Genomic DNA, 20611 nt, shown 5'->3' on the forward strand with positions numbered 1-20611 from the left:
CTCATCGTCCCAAAACTAAATGAACCCATTCCACTCATTTCCATTTTCTGAAAACACGAAGAAAAGAAAGATGACTTTGCAATGTGAGTCGCTCTCGGATGTTTATTCCAACAAGTGCCTCATCTGACTGGCAGACACAAGGTGCATCATAAAAATGAAAAATAAAATTCAACAAGGGAATGTTTTAGTTCTTAATATGTTCTGGAAAGTAAATCAAACACATAAACATCAATACATGTTTGGGGGCTTGAGAGGTAAATTTGAAGTAATCAGATAATGCCAGTGAAGTGTCTTAAGATAAGACCAATTTAAAATGCAATCATGTCAAACAAGCACTAACCCCATCACAAAAATAAAACCTGTGAATCACAGATAACCAAACTTACATTGTTCTACAATGTAAAATCATTTACAACAAATTCATCAAGGTAAAAGCATCATCCAATGTCATACTGTTTTTCCTCATTGAAAGGAAATTACAACAAATTAAAACAAATTCTAAACAAGCTGACTGCAGTTGGACGGCATCAACAAAAATCAAATGAAACTATACACAGTTATAACTAAAAACTAACGTAGGTAGGATTAACCAAGATGTGTGACACCTCGGGTACTGATTGATTGGCTGTAGTTTCATATGGGTAATATGTAGCATGTTGAACACCAACTGGCATCGGATGGAAAATAGCAGAAAGTTAACACTGCAACTTTCTTGTTTTAACCACTAGAGGGCCACATCTTCATAGAGTAGGTAAACTCAATTGGAAAGCCCAAAGCACTTGGCACAACTATTTTGGGTGCACCACTGATTTGAATCCCAATTCAAACTGTTCAAGTTCTACTTTCTAAACATTAACATCCTACAGTGAAAAATTTATACAGGCCAGGCCAGCTTGCCGATTAAAGTTTTAAAACTTCAGAAATTTACAGTTCTAAAGGAAATGGTCTCTCAGCGGACAGAAAAAAAAACTGGATGTGAAACACAGCAACATTGGTAATACAATGTAAAATGTCACCAAAGCATTATTTAAAAGACACTCAGTGCAGATAACAATGTACAATTTTTATAGTGCCACCCAAAGGGGGGGGGTTGAAAATGCCCAACGTGCATAAAGATCTCAATATGTACAGAAAAAGAAACTTGTGTCTCAATATACAAAATACTCTTGATAATAGAACATATTTACACTTGAAATTGAATGGGGGAATGGGGGCACAGTAGAAACCTCTACTTACGGTTGAATGTGTGAACAACTCATTGTGCTGTATTATTTAAGTGCAACTTGGTGCAGGCACACGGTTTATTGATTCAAGTCAAATCCAAAAGGGTCATTTCAGTGTGGCTGAGTTTTTGTCCTGTGACAAGCTCTCGGCCAATCAAGATACAGAGTCATTCTCCTTTTGATGACCAGCCCCCCCCCCTAATAAATTTCAGAAACCTCTGGACGGAAGAACAAAGTTCAAGATGACATGAATGTTTGTAGATATAATCAGAATCGCCGACTTTCCAAAGTAAGTTAAGAATTTATGAATCAAGTGGATGGATGTTATTTAACTGGCACACATTCTTAATTTATAGTGATAAACAATCACAAATTTAATTCAAATTGTATATGTAGTTAACGAGAACACAGTCACGAGCAATTATGAGAAGCTGCATTTTCTCGCTTAATTCGTTATTTTGAATTTCTCACTTGTTCGGAATGTAAAGTTTTACAAGGTGAAAATTTGAAGAAACAAAACTGTGACATCTAATAGATTTGTCCCATGTAAAAACAGTTTGTTCAACTCAACAAAGAAGGACCTGTTGAATGCCCAAATGTTTTCCCATGTTCTTTTCTGTCCGATACCATGGACTTGTACTCATGACATTAATGTTTCAAAATTTGGCCAACGTGATTAATTCCCAGGCATCGTCGGTTGGCGAAAGGATTGGTATGAGGCAAGGGACAGAACAATTTCAAAGGAGGCAGCTTTGCAAAATATTCCAATTTCAAGCGAAAGAAATGACACTCTCAACAAATCAAGTGCAAATTCATCGTTAAGCAGTATCGTGTATAATGACTGGACGGATTAATCATATTATGAAATATCAATTAATTATTGATATCCTCCACACGCTGCACACTTATGTACATAATATATACAAAGCACCTATCAAAAATATATATAACTTAACTTAATCATATATTCATCTTTATTGGACGGAAGATGAGATATATAGTTTAACAACCACATGCGCCAGCAATCAAAACTACCAAATTTACAATAAATTCTCTGTTTCATATAGATTTTCCAATAGATCTGTCTTTTCTTTATGCAATATAGAGTTTGGTTTTGTACATGCCATATTCAGCAAAACAGATGTTTCTGAACGTTTGATCCATTTGCCCATTCCTCTACAGTACTAATACTGACTTCAGACAAGTTTGACCAAGATTTCCATCTTCTGAAAAGTGGTGACGTCAATTAAAATCCACTTCAACTTAAATAATCATCACATGCAAAATTCCAGATTTACTAATCTGTATATTTTCCAGAATGTCAATATATCAACCGTCTTTTTGTATTTGAAAGATTTCTTGTGGTATGTACATGAGCAACGCGTCGCTGAAGCTTCCCTGTTTGTGGTTCAGGCCCCAAAACTTTTGATACAAATCTTCCATCTTTTGGTCCCCCAGCCCAGGCTAGGTTGATCCTACCTCATAGGAGCTGTTCCGTCGAAGTGTGGGTGGGCTGGTGATGATTGGACCCAGTGGCATACTCCGATTCCTGTCAGTGACACAAAAACAGAGGTTCATAAGTTCAGAAACATCTATTGCTGTACACACGAGGATCAGGATTTATGAATACACAGGGGGGAATATGAAGACGTAAGAACAAACCGAGCATATTCATCATCACGGTTTAGCGACCAACTTTGGTGGGCAAATAAAGTAGGCAATGATGACATACTTTAGGGTAGCTTAGCTTCCATAAGATTCCATAAGTAAATTGGTACTTGTTGAGCAAGTACACTAGTGCTAGTCATGCTTTCACAAAAAGCCGTGCAACAAGTTACTCATCTTCACCAAGCTTTACACCCCATAAATTCTACCTACCAAATTCTATAAAAGTTTCCAATTCATGGGAACCCCTGCCCCGATTTTAATATCTCAAAATGTCTGAGACTAAGTTACTCAATTACGAAAAATATCAATTTTTTTTTTACCTCCTCCAAAAATCTTTGAAGCCCCTCCCCCAATTATCAGTCTAGCACCACGCCTCCCTTTGTATCGTTGTAGTTAAAGCACTGCCAATCCCCTTACCTTGCGTTGGGCGACATGGCGTAGTACCCGCTCTCCACCAGCACGCTCTCAATGAAGTTCTGCATCTGCTCGTAGGTGATGCCAATCTCGGTGTCGTTGGGGTCAAGACTGGTTGCGGTGGAGGGCTTCTCGCCCGACACCTGCATGTGGGACTCCTCGTGACTGGCCTGCTTCAGGAGGTACGAGGCCTCGGTGGTGCACAGGTTGAGATCGATCAGCTCCTTGGAGCCGTTAACCAGCTGTGGACCAGGAGGGAATTAGATATCAGGTACCTCCAGGACCACAACAGATTATCCAAGATAATGTAAGGCTAATGTAATAATCTGTAACATTCCAAGGCCTTCATGTGACAATCTTAGACTATCCGAAACAATCCGAGACAACGAAGGCCGATACACTACAGACTAAACAGCAACTAACCCTCTTAGGAACAGAATGGCTTGATCAAAGAAACTGCAGTACGGTGTCTTGCTTAGGGGCACAAGTGTCAGCCACGATTCTGATGGAATTTATCAACTTATTCCAAGACAAACCTTGAATTCAGAGGAGAAACCATGAGATCAAAGCCCAAGGACAAAGGGAAGAGGGAAACGTGGAGGAAGAGCAAGAGTGGAGTGTACCAACCTTCTTGAGCTCGTTCTTCAAGTTGACCGAGCTGCTCTGGGGGGCAAAGAGGGCCTTCTTGAACCTCTCAATGACCTTGCGGCGGGGGTTGGGGGACAGCGTCGGCGGCAGCTGGCAGATGAAGATGATCTTGTGGATGGTGTGCAGCATCTTGAGGACAGGGTCGCTGATCTGCCGCACCTTGCGGGGGGAGATGGTCAGGGTGGGCGCCGCAGAGGCTGGGAATGGGCAGGGGGGGAAATTGAGATTACGAACGTGAAACGGCTGCTACAGAGATTCTATTAGGTTTGTGCAGGATTGAAGAGGGTGCTGTGAGGTCTGTCATAAGAAAGTTGCTAAGAGCAGCAAATATTTGCTGAGCAAAAACTGGTCACAGGCTGGAGTGAAAAAGTGTATTATGTGAGAATGGTTGTCTCCCATTTCTGCTGGGCCCAAAAACAGGCTGAGCGTTGTACTTTGCTTGGTGTTTCACTTAAACTTTGGCCTTGGATGGTGTCTAGTGAACACTTACGTGGCCGAGGCTTCCCACTATTGGACGACTGTCGTCTCAGCGTCTCCAGAAACGACCCACTCTGTGACCTCAGCAGCCGGCCTCGGTCCGTCACTGGTGTCGCGGTGTCAGCAGGCGAGGCTAAGCCTTGCTGAGCTAGGGCACGATTGACAGCTGAAGGAGAAAAACCACACAAAACAAGGTGTGCTTAACGCTGATTTTTTTTTAACCATAGATGACAAATAACGACACACTGGTTGATGCTGCACTATTCTTACTTTTTTAAAACTTCTTGATGGTGTTCCATAGTATTTAACTGAATATACACCTTTTTATTGCAAATTACACTCAAGCAGGTGATGCCAATTACGATGTTGGTGAAACGAGATCATTTCCTCTTCAATTAATAACAGGTTTTGATGGTGGCAGGTGCATAACACGAGACAATAGAAAGCAATGTGCCATCCTGTGCTATGAGCCTTAAACATTACTTGAGCAATTAATCTAAACACTCTGGCATGTGAGAAATACTGGACGCATGCACATATCTGTGAGGCATAATAGATGTGATAAAACCAACTTGAACTTTCAAACTGCTATCAAACTTGAGATGAGAAATGGTGAGACAACTATTAATTGAGAAAAGTACGAGGCAAGGAAGACTGTATCAGTGACACGACTAGCACACACCTTGCACATCAACCGTGAGGGATCGCATCCCACCGTTACTGCTCTTGGCAACTGTCGGCGGGCGGGGCACAGCAAACGTGCCCCGATTCTGACTGGAACTGAGGTTGAGGCTGGAACCTGATGTAGGGGGTTGAAAGGGGCAGAGTGGGGCAGAGTTGAGGGGGGTGGTGGTTAAAAGGTCAGATGGCAAAAGTGGTGAGAACACAGCAAACGCAAATCATGCCGGCATTTCTCAATCTGCTATTCTACAGCAGAAACTTTCACTGCGTGTTGGGTGTTCGAGCGTAAGAGTGCATGACAAAAAAAGACAGTTCATCGCATGTGACTAGCTTGAAACCATGGCACGTCTCTGATGCGGCGCCAAACAAAAACACTTCCAGAAGACGCACACTAAAGAAATGGTCAGTTTTCCAGTTTGACTAATGACTAGTCATATCCAGACACAGGTAGACAGCATGAGGAGATGATGAAGTAGCAATGGAAATGTATGACAACAACCTACCAAGGACGGAGCTGCTACCACTGGAGTCCAGGCTATCACAGCCGAGGCAGGAATCATCTTCCTCAATACCACTCTCTGATTAAAACAAAGCAAAGAACAAAGACATTAAAAGGCATGGTGTGAGTAAATGGTCCGCCGACTATGACTCCTGAAAGAAAACCAATGGGACAGAGTCCAACTGATGGAGTTTCAAAGTTAGTTTCCATTACCCAGGGCAGCGCAAACCAGGTTTTTAAATAATCATACTCATATGTAGCTGAATCTGATATCCAACTGAATACAGAGAGTACGTGAGTAAAAAACACCAACAGGCTAAGCACAGGCATGACAACTTTGACTCAGTCTCACTGATTCTTTGTTTGATGGGGGGGAGGGATTCAAACTGTACGGCCAAATACTCACCCACGCTCTTGTCTGTGTCGTGAAGACCGTACCGTGACCTGCTGCCGTTCAGTCCGATGTGGTGGGGTCGGTTTGGCGGGGGCTGCTCGTCGCTGGATTCAAAGACGTCGCTGTGATTGAAAACAAATCAGATTTATGCTACTGTGCATTTTCTCGTCGAGTTGGACAAGAGCCCAGGCATACATTAATTCTACGCCTGTAACGTTTTGGAGACAGGTTGAAAATCAGGGAGATTCTAGACGTCTTCTTACTTTGAGTCAGAGTCACTCTTGATGCTGGACGCCCCACCGCTGCCGGCCAGGTTTGCCAGCTTGTCGTACCTCTCCTGCGATGCCAAGAAGAGACGGTGGTAGTTCTGCATGTTCTTGGTGGCCTCGTTGTGGTGTCTTGGGAGAAAAAGACAAATTCAATGGTCACCCGACATTCTGGTTACCAAATGGCACACGGACATCAAGTTTTGACTACTAGAATTCTTAGTGACATCAAATCAACTGCTGGTCACTTTCTCAAGTTGCAGATAACATAGGTGCCAATAAAACTAGACATCCCAGATCTACACGTCCATCTCACCTCTGCGTCCTCTTCCTTTCCCGGTCTAGTTTCTTCTCCAAGCTGATCTGGTTAGTTCTGAGCGCGTCCATGTTTTGCATCATGATGTCGGCTATCAGGCCACCCACCTGGACGATGTCCGGCCTCTTGTCTGGATCAGCTGTCAAACACCTGGGCAAATACGGTTCAACAAACCTCAAGACAACCTGGAAAAAACACCCCTTTGCACTAGGCAGACGACTGAATTCCAAAGAAAGCAGATTTTATTGCCAAATGTCAAGTAGACCTCTTCACAAAGTGCAATATAGAGTAAAAGCATGATAACTCAACATAAATATTTATGCTTTTCAAGCAACTTGCAAAAATACTTGGAAATCTGACTCTCTTCTCTTGCAAATCGTCAACCCTCATTGCCACAAATACCAACTGAAGCACCGAATTCGGGAAGTTCTAACAACGATTCTTACTGTCTGATGGCGGATATCATGAGTGGGGAGTACTTGTCTGTGGGTATGGGCTCGTAGTCGGCCTCCACGATCTTGCTCGCCAACGCCAGCATGTTGGAGCTGTAGAAGGGAGGCTTCAGCATGCACATCTGGTACAGGATGCAGCCAGCTGCCCAGACATCAGCCTTCTCGCCGTAGGGTTGATTCTGGATGATCTCGGGGCTTAAGGTCAAAGATTGGCAGAGAGGTCACTTGGTATTCAAACTGTCTTTTTGACTTGCCCATGCAATAGTAGAAGTCTGATTTGGCAGTTAAATCTGCACTCCGATTCTCTCATTTGAGAAAAAATCTGGGAATTCTAAGGAAACTGTTTACTTGAACATTAAAGTCAGCGAGACTTAAAAATACCACCCTCCTCAAAATGATATAAGCAGTAAATTTCCTGTGACAGGAATACACTTCACAGTGAATACCAGTCATTTTTTAAAAATAACAACTTGATTGCTTACCAGTTGTACAGGATGGTCCCAACCACTGACGTCATCTTGCTGGCATCTGGTTGCTTCTGTCGCGCAAGGCCAAAGTCAGCTATAAAAAAAATCAAAGAAGAGTCACATGCATATCGTGGAATTTTAACAAAGCAGTTTTCAGAGACTGACAAGATTTTCAAAAGAGGGCTTCCTATTTAAAACACTCTGGAGTGAGAGAAAGTCCGGTAATAAGATATAAAAGAGGCCAACAGGTGATTTTGGCTTCCGTTGTGAAAGGTCTAGACCCATTCTACTCACTGATTGTGACTTTGTCGTTCTCCCCCAGCATGATGTTGTTGGGTGTCAAGTCTCGGTGGACAATCTTCTTCTCCTTGTGCAGGTACCGCAGCGCTAGGACGATCTGCAGGAAGATGTGCCAGATGCGCTCCTCCGAGAACTGCTCCCCTTTCTCCTTGAGAGAGTTGAAGTGTTCGTAGAGTGGGGCGCCCTCTATCAGCTCCATCACGATGTACAGATTCTCGTCTGGGATGATGACAGATATCAAAGTGCGATTTATCTTAAATCAGCCCAGTTGTTTAGAAAGAGCTCCTTTATCTCAAAATCTCAACATCCTCCGCTGGGATTAATTTTTACTTGTAACGTTTGCTTGCAGCTCGCTCAGTTCATTATCCGAGGGATTTCAGCCCCAAAACTGGTAAACCGACGTCTTCTACTCACTCTCTTTGAATGTCCTGTAGTAACGAACAACGTTAGGATGTCGCAGGTGCTCCTTGATGATAGACAGCTCACTGACGATGCTATCAATGCTCTTATCCTTCTCCTTGACCGTCTTCCCAACGGCTGGGTTGTTGTAGCGAATCTCCTTCAGGGCCAGGAAATTCTCCCCTGTGTTCTTCTTCACCTGTTATCACCAGGATCAAATTGATGAAGGGTTGATTGACAGAGAATCTTAAGATACACAACACACATGCATAACGCGAAGTAGGGGAAGTAAGAGGTTCATAGCTGTACCTTGTAGACACTGCCGAATGCTCCTGTGCCGAGATGTTCATAGACCAGGTAGCCTGAGATTAACTTCGAAGGTTCCTTGTTCTGATTGACTTCCTGAAATGTCAGTTGGATCTCTTGAACCTTTTCATCCTGTTGGAAAGAACCTTTTCTATTACCAATGATGAACATGTTTGTTCACAAGAGCTGATCACGTTAACACTTGTATAAAAAATGTCTTCGTTCGTGACAGATCAAAAAATGCTCAAGAGAACAGAGAGGGAGAATTTTGAATTTCTGAAAACAGCTTGGTGGGCACTTCTCTCTGAATCATTTAAATGGAAAATAGGTCTGAGGTGGAATGGCTATCCCCTTTTACAATCAGTTTTCAATTGTACCTTGTAAATGCAAGCAGAGAATAAATTACTTTTCAAACGGTCTTGTTGACTCGACATGAATTGAAACTGTACACCAGATCTCCCCGAACATCGCAAGCATCCAAACTTTATCAGACGGAAGTAAACCTCCTGCTTTTCTTTAAGACAAGATAACTTACAGCCAGGCTGTTGACCAGTGTCACCAAAGAATTGTACGCATTGATGTCCTTCACGTAGTGCCCCACATCAATGAACGTCTCAAAGAGGTCCGGAGGGAAGAGCCGCTTGAACATCTGTCTATTCCTCTCCATGCTGAACAGGAAACGCAGCGTCCGGAATGCATTTTTCTGCAAATGATCCCCCAAAACTTAATCCTTCAAACGGCATTCGTCTTTGAATTTTTAGCTTACTGACAAGAGCTCACACATTGACAAGTGATCTTGATATATAATATAATCATTTAAATCTGTCATTTGTAGAGTCTTAAAGTCCAAGTTTACAAACCTGTAAATTGGTCATTGCTTCGGCTTCCCTTGAGCTTGTAGTTGCTCTTGGAAATATCAACATCCCAAGGCAATAAATACCATTGTTCTGCAGAGAAACAACAAAACTGCAACTAGAAAACAAAGTGCAAACAATCTCAAACCTCGGAATGTTTCCGTCTTATTTTTTCACCCAAATAAAAGGCAATAATCATCAGGATCGATGGACAAGCAATCAATCTACCTGTACAATTTGCTGGCCGTTGGTGTCATTCAGTACAAGTTCTGTTAAGGCTGAACAGCAAGCTGCAAGGACAGATAAAAGCATGGTGTTTCTCATAATTCTGTTGAGACTACATCGTTAACTTCAGACGTGACGAAATTTGTGAGCAGCTTTCAAGATTTTAAAGGTTGGCTTGACGGGGGAAAATGGTCTTACCTGACTGTAGAGTAAATATATCTGACAGCTGCACTTCTTCCTGCGATATAACAAACAAACAAAAATTCTCAGCTTCAAACTCTGGGACAAAAATTTGGGAACCCTGTGGATTCTGTTTACTCCAAACTGATCCTCAAGTACCTAACTGTTGAGATGACTGGCACTGTCAGGAAATAAATCGAGGAATGGCAACCATCTTGAGCTAGTGGGAGAAACTGGTCAACATTTTCCCACAACTTTGAGAACTAACCGTTTCTTCAGGAAAATTCAAGGAATGTATTCGTCCAGACGAGCTGGCACTGGGCAGGCTGCTTGTTGCCATACGGTCTGTCGTAAAATGTTTACCCCTGGCAAAGAAACCAAACGAATTCAATCAGAATCAAATATTTATTTGTGAAATTCTTGATACTTATTGATATACATGTACGACCTACTCCATCGATCGATCATTAAGTCGCCGAGAACGTTGAATGTCGACTTACTGAAGTAACGACAACAGCAGAGGAATACCACCCATGATTCGGACATCGTTGCTTGTGTCCAAGTCTCCAGAAAGCAAGACTATACACCACACCTGAAAAGACAAGAATTGGCTCTATACGTTACACTCTATGCTGAGTATGGAGTGGTAACCTTACAAAGATCACCAGTATCATTGATTTCAAACAGAGAGAAATTTTACAAATCAAAACCTATCCAATTACCCAGGCTTTAAGCACAAATTTAATTAACTCCTAGATCCCTCAAGATCAATCAGGATGGCAGAAGTTCCAGTGTAGGATTTGGAAAAAATTCACTAAATAAATATGCACACCGATGCCTACAGAGTTTGAGAATAACCATGATAGTGTAACCAGGTTAGTGCGTTCATTTATGAACTTACCACATCTAAGAGCAGTTTGATGTTGTCACAGTGTAAGACACTGAGTAGGACTGGGACGCCATCACAAATCTTGACTTGTTCCTTGACTTGACTCTCCAGGCACAGGGTCCTCAGTAAGACTGCCGCCAACCTGTGCACAGGTAAACAGACAGACAAAGGAATCCAAAGAAAGCTGTGATTGCTAGAGTAACGGTGAGAAGAGTATGGTCCAGAAGACAGACTCAGCTGCTAAATCCGACTTCATTTTCGCTTGTCATTGGCCACTTACTTTTTGGACAGCATGTCATATTCCTGGATGATTCTGAGTAGGGTCTCAATGCAGTCCAACTCCCCAATCACAGCTCTCGGCTCGGGGCTGGCAAAGACAGACACGCACACAAAAACACAACCCGCATTAGTCTTTCGCTTACACAGCGCCGATAAACCCTTTAAGGAATTTGAAATTCATTAAAAAAAGGTACTCTTCCTCTACTTAACTTCATAGATTTTTCTGAAGGAAATTGATAGTTAAAATGATTGGGGAGGGCAGGGGTTTAAGTGGGTAACTCACCTCTGCGCTATACTAATGAGTGCATAAAGTGAACAGTGCAGCACCAGTACATCACTGGCTGATAGTAGTAACACTAGTGGCTGTGAAAAGAAACAAATGCAAACAAGATTTAGGCTGCATCCGAATCTCTTGTCTAGAGCTAGGCCTAGGTCTTCGCTCCATTGGAAATGCGTAGACAATAGCCCTAGCCGTAGCTCTGGAAGTGCGTTTCGGACATGGCCTTACATCTATGTTCAGTCAGAGTTCTGAAGAAAAATCCTCACAGGCAACAATAGATTTTTTTTTAAACCACGATGAAAGAAAAAAAGCCATGAGCTTAGTTTTGTAGAGTTCAAAATGGTTTGAACAATGAAGATTATGCAAATGATAAAACAAACCTTGTGTGCTCCGTACGCAATGAGCAGCTCTCGCTGTTTCTCATCACTTGCCAATTTCTGGAAAATGTCTGAAAGAAGAAAAGACAAAGATAATAATATATGCAAAGTCTAACAATATAAACCAATGGCTCAATGAATAGTTTAAATGATTACTATAATTTAAGGAATAGTGGAGAATGTTGAACTCACTGGTCATTTCCTTGAGGATATCCACCATAAACGGTTGTTGTCCATTCCTGAGGTAGCTCTCTGTTGCTATATGCAGTTTCTGGGGTGACGTCAAATGAAATTACAATAATATTTCAACAACTGAACACATCATTATACATTTACAACTTGCACTTCTAAAACACTTTTGAATATTGATGCAATTAAAAGAAAAAAGAAAACAAAAAAAGAAAAACCAAGATGAAAAAGAGACACAGAAAAATCCACATCATTTGGGCAAAATGACCACCGAGCATACCTCAATCCACTTGTGAAAATAGCCAACTAACGAACGACATCAAATCAAAACTAAAGTTACTTTTCAAAGTCAAGCCGCTGGCTTCAAATTAAATAACAATTTGATGATTTTACCTCAGACAGTACTTTCACACCCTCCGACTTGAACAGAATTTTCTAGCGATAAAAACAAAGATAAACAGATCATGATTAAAAGCAGAACACTTCAATAATGAGGCCACTGAGGCTTATGGGACAGTATCCTGTCCTTTGTGAGCTTACAACAGTCTGGATCATTATCTTTACACTGCTGAAAGGTAAAAATCCCATGTTTGTTACTAATGAAGTTGCGCAAGCCAGGGAGAGATGGTTCGGACTGCATCAACCTAAAAATACCACGTACATTCAAAAAAGTAGGAGACGGGGCTTTTTCTGTTGCTGGACCCAGATGCTGGAACTCATTACCTCTTAGTATTTGTAACTGCAACTCCCTACAACAGTTCAAATGTAAACTTAAATCTCATCTGTTTCCACTCTAGGTTTTGGTCATCTGCTCCCACTAATTTTGTCTTAGCACCTGGTTTACTTTCCTGCAGTTGCTTTTTTCCCAGCGCATTGTAACCTTTGGAAAAATGAGCTTTATAAATGTTATTATCATTATTATTATTATCATTATAGACAAGAGACGAATGAGCGTCAATATTGTTTACGGTCTCTAAAACAGGACTGGTTTCACATTGTTAGTTTTAATTTCTGGAACAGCTTCCACACACATATTGGATATAGTCTCTGTTCCCAGACTTTATCCATTAAATTTTCAGACGGGGAAAATAGAAAAGAATGCTCGCAGCATGACTCATGGACTTAACCTAATTTATTTTCTGCGACAAGGTCATTCTGCCAGGAAAACTTCATGTAAGGCTAGGGGATTTCATAATGGTATTTGATAGTGTACAGTCACGGGGTACATTAACAAAAAATAATAAAATCAGTCATGGGTGAATGCAGTATTGATTGAAGGTATAGATTTTTAAGGTGTCCCACCCAGGGCACCTTAAGAGAACAGAGACAGAGACTTAAGTAATGAATTTTGAAAGGTGAAATGACACGGGAGCCAAGACTTTTAAAGAAGAAGGGGCTGTCTAAAACAATCTAGGAGACATTTCCAAAGGGGAGAGGTTTACCTGGTAGGCTTGGTCTCTCAATAACATTCGAAGGCACAGTAAAACCCTGACAATGTTTTCTGGGGGTGCTCTCTCCGACCATTCTCTGAGAAAAGAGAGAGGGAATCACAAAATCAAATTAACTATCTTTTAACGTGCATGACTTCCTGAAAATATGGTTAAGTTTCATCAGTCACTATAGAGTTCAGAAATCTAAGATTTCGCATGCCAAAAATGAGCTGTACAAAAGTTGTGCATCTGATCAAATGATTGTTTTACAAGAGACAGATGTGATTTTTGTTTTCCACTTTTTTCCCCCAGAATTCCAGCCCAAACAGCTACGATCTCGAGCATGAGACATGAACATATGTTCCCATTTCACACTTATTGATATGGTCCAACACAGTTTTTCCTGCATGGCTTGCAACCTGTTTCTAATACATGTATATAAAAACGGTCTCATGATTTACAATCACTTAAGGACTCGACACGTTATCACAAACGGAAAATAAATTATGGATGGGCCTCCAATGCCCTACCCTCCTCCCCTTCCATTAACTTGATGTCAAGGCTGACTATACGAAAATCCATAATTTACTGTTTGCTCTGTGAGCAGTCTGTATGCAGAGCATCTTATTGATGCGGGGAAGAAATGAACGAAAAGAGGCCGGGTGTATCACTTCCTTGGCCAGCCGGTCTGTGACTCAAGTGACTCTTTGAGAAAGATGTCAATGGGAATTATAGATGAGGAAAACCGTCGCTGAATGGTATTGAATTATGGTCCTTTAGCTGAAGAAGCTGTTTTGTACTTGGGACTGAGAGGCGAGTGTCTCATATATAAACTGTGGTTTGAACGATATTTCACAGGAAAATCTTGAAGTACTGGAACATGTATAAGAAAAGGTTTAGGGGGGGAAAAGCGGTAACACTTACATTTGGCATAATCTACTTTTGACAAGGGCTGAGAAGATCTGAAAGTGAGGAAAAGAATAACAAAAATAAGAAAAATTGAGACTTCTGAATCAGTTATAAAGGTTGAAATTGTGGCCTATCGTAAACTACACATTGGGATTTTTTCAAGTGTAATTCAAATGCTTGCTTCACCTAGAAACAAAGGCATATTTTGTAAGACATTCAATTCACAAGTAGCCAAACGGACTCACAATTTGATACCCTAGTCTCTTGAATTTCTAAACCTCCCAAAGAATGTACACCTTGTTCGTGAAATATTGATTTCATCTCATGTGGAAACAAGGTCAAAGACTACCATTTCAACAACCAGCAACAAAGTCAAACAATATCAATTTCTATCTTGGCAAGTCCTCAGGAAATGCCCAGCTCCTGGTCCACCAGGCAGCTTTATGAACAGAAATTGAGATGGAAACCAAGGGTAACACAATACTCATGTATAAACAGTTTTATTTCTAAAAATTTTACCCTCAGCAGAGTCTGAAGATATTGATTAAGGTAGTATCAGGACAGAGTGAGGCTTTGTGTCTCTCATTTTAGAATTCATAGGTGACCAGAGGTAAAATATTTAACACACAATCCTTTGATGAACCATTTAACTAAAAAATCTGACTCCATTTTTTTTTCCAATTCCATTATTATGTGAAGCACAAGAAAGTTACAATAACTTAAAACAACTGGGCATATTTTCAGTCAGAACCCATTTTTTTTGTGTGCTTGCAGCACTGTGCGAAACACGTCGACTGCTGGACGTAATTTATTGAGCCAAACGTGTTTGAACGTTGTACCCAGCCACAACAACACGTCCTTCCATTCAACTGAAACAAAAACCCTTCGTAGTGTCACACGAAAATGCCACTGAAAGGTCTACGTGTGGTTGCAAAGATGACGTGATGCACACAATACCTGCTATTACATCCTAGACAGACAGCTACACAAGCTCCCATCAGGTGCGGCATGCACAATTACACAAGCGCTAATAATGCGACAAGCCAATGACATCATTACAGTACGGAAACCGACCTCCATGCAAATTACAGACAAAAGCCTGGTTACCATAGCAACTGGTTACCGCAGAACAAATTTATGATGAGCAGTGCAGCCAACAAAAAGAATTCAATGGACATGTCTACTTTAGAAATCTAGAAATGTCCTTCCAAATCTAATTTTAGTAAACACTTGTGTTATCAAAATAGTAACTAGTGAATTTATAATCCATGGACAGGTAAACTGTATACCCAAACCTTGACATAAAGTCTGTGTGGGTTTCGTTTGACGATTTAACATTATATTTCCCACACTTATTTATTGTCATTGATACTGTGGGAGACTTAACCTTTCATAAGAAATGAGCTTTCAAAGATTACATTACATTAAATATTTTTAATAAATAACAACATACCTTATCAAAAAGCTCCTGGTGTTTGTGACTGCCAAAATTTCTTTCATTTTGATATTTTGTGCTGTGGTAAAAAAAAAGAACATTGAATGCTCAACTTTGGAACTTCTAGGATTAATTAATTACCCAAAGTTTGAAATATTACACTTTGAAACAAGTGCCGCTGGTTTCAGCAAAATGAATTTAATGCTAAACTTAGAGGTACAATGAATTTCAGAATTGCAACTTGAATTTGCCAGAATCTACCGGTAAGGTTTGGGCTTAAGTCAAACCTCATCTATGAGGCTTGAAACCAAACAAACCTGAAAGCAAGTGGCTCACTATGACTCACAGTCACACTCTCGCAGCAGAGTTTGTGAGGTGGAATGTGTAACTCATCCTACATGTATAACATGTAACTCAAGAGACCAACTCGAGAAATAGTCACAACTCAAACTCAAGTTCAACTCAATAAGGTGACTCAGAAACTCCGAAGTCTATTCCAGCTTCAGTCTGATACAAAGATCAACACCTAATCCAACCAAATGGGCCATGCATGCTCGGGTTTTTTTTGTCCCCAAATTGGTGACAAATTTGTAAATTTACCTGAAATTTTCTAAAGCCACTGCCTCTGAGCTTTGGTGCTGACATGACCCTGATTTGGCAGGTCGCTGGGCCCCGTTCCCTGATTTCAAGACATTGTTGTTGTTATTGATGTTGGCAGGGTCATAATCAAGTGATGGCAACTGGAACAGCAAACAAACAACAAAATTACATCCAAACAAAACCGAAATAGTGTAAGAAGTTTACTGAATAAAATACTAATTAGAAAATAATGCCATATTATGTCAGATCAAGTTTAGGAACAGCAATCTGACAATTACAAAGTTCAGGAAGAAAAAAAAGTTACCTGCTGTTTACTTGTTGGGGTCTTCAGTAGCTCAAGAAGTCTTGTCAATTCTTTGGTTTCTCTGAAAAAAAAAATCCTTAAATTAAATTTTCAAGAACAAAAGAAAAACAGTCCGCGTTTCAGACTGTTCTGGGCTGACTTCATTTGCCACCTCTTTACCTCTCTGGAAGAAAACAGCATTCAATTTCTCTTCCCACCCTAAAAATGGCATTCCTGTCCACTCTCAGTTGTTACAAAGATGGATTTACTCCTCCAGTATGGACCAGGTCATTAGCAGTTACCAGCATACTGCGAGGTACAGAATGCACAGTTGAGTAATACCAACCATTAACCCTAACAGTCCTCAATCCTCCAGCAGGTGAAGGATTGAGGAGTGTCAGGGTTAATGAATGACAAAATGCTATAGGGATGGTCCATTTTGTTTAGCGACCGCTGGAACACATTTCTACACCTTTTATTGATGTACTCAGAAGCTACTAAATGGTGGTAATTAAAAATAAATTGGCAATTAATTGGCTGTTGTGCCTGAATGTTGGCTCACCCAGTGACAATAGCTCAATAGCTCTTAACTAAAACCAAGGTTCTCATCATGTCCATCAAAGTAATTCATAATCGGGTGCTCCGGTAAGGTATACATGTTTGTCTTATTGCTGCTAGGTACCAACACTTAAGACACCTGGGTATACATGGATTAGAAAATCCAAAACCAACTGCAGCTTTTAATATTCCAGTGGGCAAGTAAGAAACTGCTCACAAAATTTCAAACCTGATAAAACACACACCAAAAATCACATTCAAACTTAAAAATCTGTTTCACTCAGCTGTGAGGTAGTTGACATCTGTTCACTTTCTAATCCTGAAATGCTTAGAAATTTTTTCTACATTGTAAGTGGGAAGCGGGGGAATACACATAATCAATTTTACCCACTGAACAAAGTAGAATTCAACACCATGTACACGAAGGTGCGAAGCTAGAACAATAAAGATCTTTCTGTTCCCTCCTCACATCAACATTCAAGAGAACTCCTCCACTACTCTCTTTGTGTCATGTTATTAATAGTTTTAGGTTTTGAAGGCTATTGGTACAACAAAGATGAACACACAGTGAGATCAGCTTCCACTTTCCCGAACTGTGCTTACAAAAGCAAATCCCCTTCTCCCTCTCCGATATCCCCGACCAACTGATCCCCTACCAGGGCTACAGGATCTTTGTCTCCGCTTTCCTTCCCGTCCCTTGCTTCCGTAATGCGGCCCCTTACAAGCTGAACCTCTGAAAATATTTTGCCAGCCTGAAGGCAGTTGCCAAGGAATGTGGTTGAGAATGTACAATCTGGAATCCTGATGAAAGATCGCTGCCAGCCAGTAACTTGGAGTCAGGAATATCTCATGTGCCATACTACATGTACATGGATGTTGGGATATCAACACAGTTCAGCATACAGTTGGATATACATGTACACATGTAGAACCCACTTTAGTAGCAATTTTGCTTTCAAAAGGTATATTCAATGCATTTCAACACACTTTTCTGTTGATCCCATCATTTGAGGACTTACTTGGTTAGTTCCGACTGCCTGGCTTTCTTGTCTTCGCTCGGCATAATGGCAGTCTAAGGACGCACTGTCCAATCAATGTGCACCGGTACTCATTGCAAGATCTTTGGTGTTTGATCGTTAGCATCAACGTCTCTCGTATCTCGAGTTGGTCCTCATGGCGAGTCTTCAAGTCAGGCTGTCAGTAAACAACAAAAAACAAGAAAATTAAAATCTGATATTTTATACGCAGGGAACTGAAATTTAAGTTAAGATTTTAATTCATATCCATATAACTATATATAATTAAGACTACACATGTACATGTATATATTTGTCAGTTTAGTGATAACAGTTACGATTTTTTTCAAAAGGGTCGGGAGAGTGAACCAAAATACAACAGCCCTAACAATGTGAGGACAACATGGTCTAAAAAGTCTCTCTTTAACTGACCTGTCATACCAACTACATGTAAGAGGAATTCGCTCTGGATTCCTAATGAAAACAAGAGTTTCGCTGGGTTCCTTTTTTTTTTTTGTCATTCAAAACCCATCAGCAACTTCATTCACTGTAATTTACAAAGCCGAGCTGAGGTGGATTCACTTGAACACTGAGAGTCTTTTGGTTAGTTTGGACCACTGGGTTCCAATTGTGTGATCCCCTGTATTGATTTGTAAGCACCTGGAGGTCATCGACTCAGGCTCATTACTAACTTGACCACTGATGACCAGATGACCGTGGGTCTTTACACTGGTCAGTGTAGACAGGGTTCTATTGTTCCATCTGTCTGCATGACTGAATGGGGACAAAACCCAAGCCAAACAGATTAGTGTGGTAATATGAACTCAGAAAAACACCCTTGAGACTTATCTGCAGACATGTACATGTACACTTAAGAACAAGTGTGTGTTTTACACCTGCTTAATTTTATCACAAGGCAGATCTGAACACGCATGTAAGTACATGAAGTAAAGTTGGTGAAATATTTATTATGGAAATGACTAATTTCAAGGTGAGATGGATTCTTTGAAAAGGTTCTTGATGATTTATTTTAGCCCTTAGATTGCTCGATCAAAACATTTACAGCAGAAGAGGTGAAAGCAACTTTACAGATCAACTTTCGGCACAAATATCTAAAAGTAACCAACAATTTAAAGTTTAAATTCCATGTACATGTACACTGGTGAAGAGCTTTCATCTGTTCAGTCCGGATTCAAAAAGATTAAGTCTCAGTGATACAGTTGTCTTTTGGGGGTGAAATTGCAACTTCTTTTTCAGCAAGGGCTTTAAGTCCTACTCTCTGCTTGAATCAAGAGTAACTGCTGGTCTTAACCCTCAGGGGCTCCAATATGTTCAGTCACGCCTCGGTCTCCTCATTAAAACCACCCTGACACAAGTTCACAGCCATAAGCATAATAAACCTTGTAAACCGATCAAGCCATTCAGGGCCATTCAAGCTGTTTAGAGGGCATGGTCAGGTGTCAGGTTTTATCCAGCCCAATGATCCTTCAAAATATATCAAGCCAGAGCTACAGCCTGGGGTTATGCACTAGCAGTGTGCACTAGGTGGAATGCTGCTCTGGTGAGGGGAAACTTTGGTGTACCAGGGTCGCCAACCAAAACCAATCATCAGTCCTGATTGTGTGGAGGACTCCAGGATGTTTCAGTGAATATATTTCCTGACTTAAAGCAGGCAAAGCTGTCTGGTTTGAGGAGAGGTTTTATCAACACGTGTCCATTTCTGCTTTTTATATTTGCCTTACATGCATAAATAAAATTTCCAAAATTTACAAGAAAGCTTAAAATCTGTCTCCACTAGAGCCTGATGAACAGAGAGCTGGAATCCCTCATTATAAAAAAACACTCTAAATAGAATGAAAATATTACAATATCGGTATTCTCATAGGCTAAGTCCACTGTACAATCCCTTTAATAACAGAGCATGTCCACTGTCCTAACCAACCACAACATGTGATGGGTGCCAGCCGCCTCCCACAACGCTGGAATGTGGTGACTGCCATACCTGGGCTGTCGCTATCAGTGGGAGGTTGGGTCACTGACAGCACAGCAGGCTAACAAGCGGATACTGATGACTGCCAACACCTGAGCATACAACTACCTGTTCAATCAGTGCAGCTTCCTCCCACCGTGGCAAGAACCCCCCCCCAAAAAAAACTTTGAAGTGCAAAGTAAGATGCCAACATAAGACCTTTTCTCAAAAGAATTCATGCGCATGGCCACAAATGTTGTGAAGAACTACATTCACAAAATAGTGTACGTATTCACTGCCAGCGCCAATGACTCAACCACTGCAGGTCGGACTTCTATCTCCAGCTGAAACTATGTCAACAGCAGCAGTGCAAACATGAGGGACATCACTGTTTTATCACCTGAACTTAAGTACACAAGACATGCAACTGTCCAGCTATTTTTTAATATGGAGCCTGTATATCACTGGACAGTTTAAACTCTGCAGTCAGCTGCAAACAGACTTATTTCAATAATCAGTCTTCACTTTTCAGAGTATGCCTGTACATACCGGTATATTTCACAGGATGGTAACAAGTCTACAGTCGAGTTACACATATCCATGTATGGTGAAAGCTGTTCAGATGAGT

General features: G+C 41.0%; 1 protein-coding gene across 7 annotated transcripts in view; it reads right to left on the reverse strand.

The window, feature by feature from the left end:
- Positions 1 to 82: 82 nt before the first annotated feature.
- The window catches only part of nek10 (NIMA related kinase 10), a 29808-nt gene continuing 9279 nt past the window's right edge, over positions 83 to 20611 (reverse strand). For 3 of the 7 annotated variants that reach the window (XM_022231711.2, XM_022231720.2, XM_022231702.2), the window contains 32 exons: positions 18018 to 18180; positions 16462 to 16522; positions 16158 to 16297; positions 15576 to 15636; positions 14138 to 14175; positions 13226 to 13310; positions 12177 to 12218; positions 11787 to 11865; positions 11598 to 11665; positions 11221 to 11300; positions 10939 to 11025; positions 10671 to 10800; positions 10270 to 10361; positions 10038 to 10134; positions 9788 to 9827; positions 9593 to 9654; positions 9371 to 9457; positions 9046 to 9213; positions 8514 to 8642; positions 8220 to 8403; positions 7800 to 8024; positions 7521 to 7599; positions 7033 to 7233; positions 6587 to 6736; positions 6268 to 6402; positions 6017 to 6126; positions 5615 to 5689; positions 5113 to 5229; positions 4444 to 4596; positions 3933 to 4150; positions 3309 to 3547; positions 83 to 2772 (listed from right to left, as the gene is read on the reverse strand). In XM_022231711.2, the coding sequence (XP_022087403.2) occupies positions 2688 to 2772; positions 3309 to 3547; positions 3933 to 4150; positions 4444 to 4596; positions 5113 to 5229; positions 5615 to 5689; positions 6017 to 6126; positions 6268 to 6402; positions 6587 to 6736; positions 7033 to 7233; positions 7521 to 7599; positions 7800 to 8024; positions 8220 to 8403; positions 8514 to 8642; positions 9046 to 9213; positions 9371 to 9457; positions 9593 to 9654; positions 9788 to 9827; positions 10038 to 10134; positions 10270 to 10361; positions 10671 to 10800; positions 10939 to 11025; positions 11221 to 11300; positions 11598 to 11665; positions 11787 to 11865; positions 12177 to 12218; positions 13226 to 13310; positions 14138 to 14175; positions 15576 to 15636; positions 16158 to 16297; positions 16462 to 16522; positions 18018 to 18061 (3561 nt within the window). In that variant the 5' untranslated portion in view covers positions 18062 to 18180 and the 3' untranslated portion in view covers positions 83 to 2687. Of the gene's footprint in view, positions 2773 to 3308; positions 3548 to 3932; positions 4151 to 4443; positions 4597 to 5112; positions 5230 to 5614; positions 5690 to 6016; positions 6127 to 6267; positions 6403 to 6586; positions 6737 to 7032; positions 7234 to 7520; positions 7600 to 7799; positions 8025 to 8219; positions 8404 to 8513; positions 8643 to 9045; positions 9214 to 9370; positions 9458 to 9592; positions 9655 to 9787; positions 9828 to 10037; positions 10135 to 10269; positions 10362 to 10670; positions 10801 to 10938; positions 11026 to 11220; positions 11301 to 11597; positions 11666 to 11786; positions 11866 to 12176; positions 12219 to 13225; positions 13311 to 14137; positions 14176 to 15575; positions 15637 to 16157; positions 16298 to 16461; positions 16523 to 18017; positions 18193 to 20611 lie in introns of all 7 variants that reach the window. The other 4 variants (XM_022231674.2, XM_022231693.2, XM_022231683.2 and 1 more) reach the window with 2 other exon arrangements.

This window comes from Acanthaster planci, linkage group LG17 (genome assembly GCF_054643075.1).
Source record: "Acanthaster planci isolate LZ-2023a linkage group LG17, COTS_SCS, whole genome shotgun sequence".
Taxonomy (NCBI): domain Eukaryota; kingdom Metazoa; phylum Echinodermata; class Asteroidea; order Valvatida; family Acanthasteridae; genus Acanthaster; species Acanthaster planci.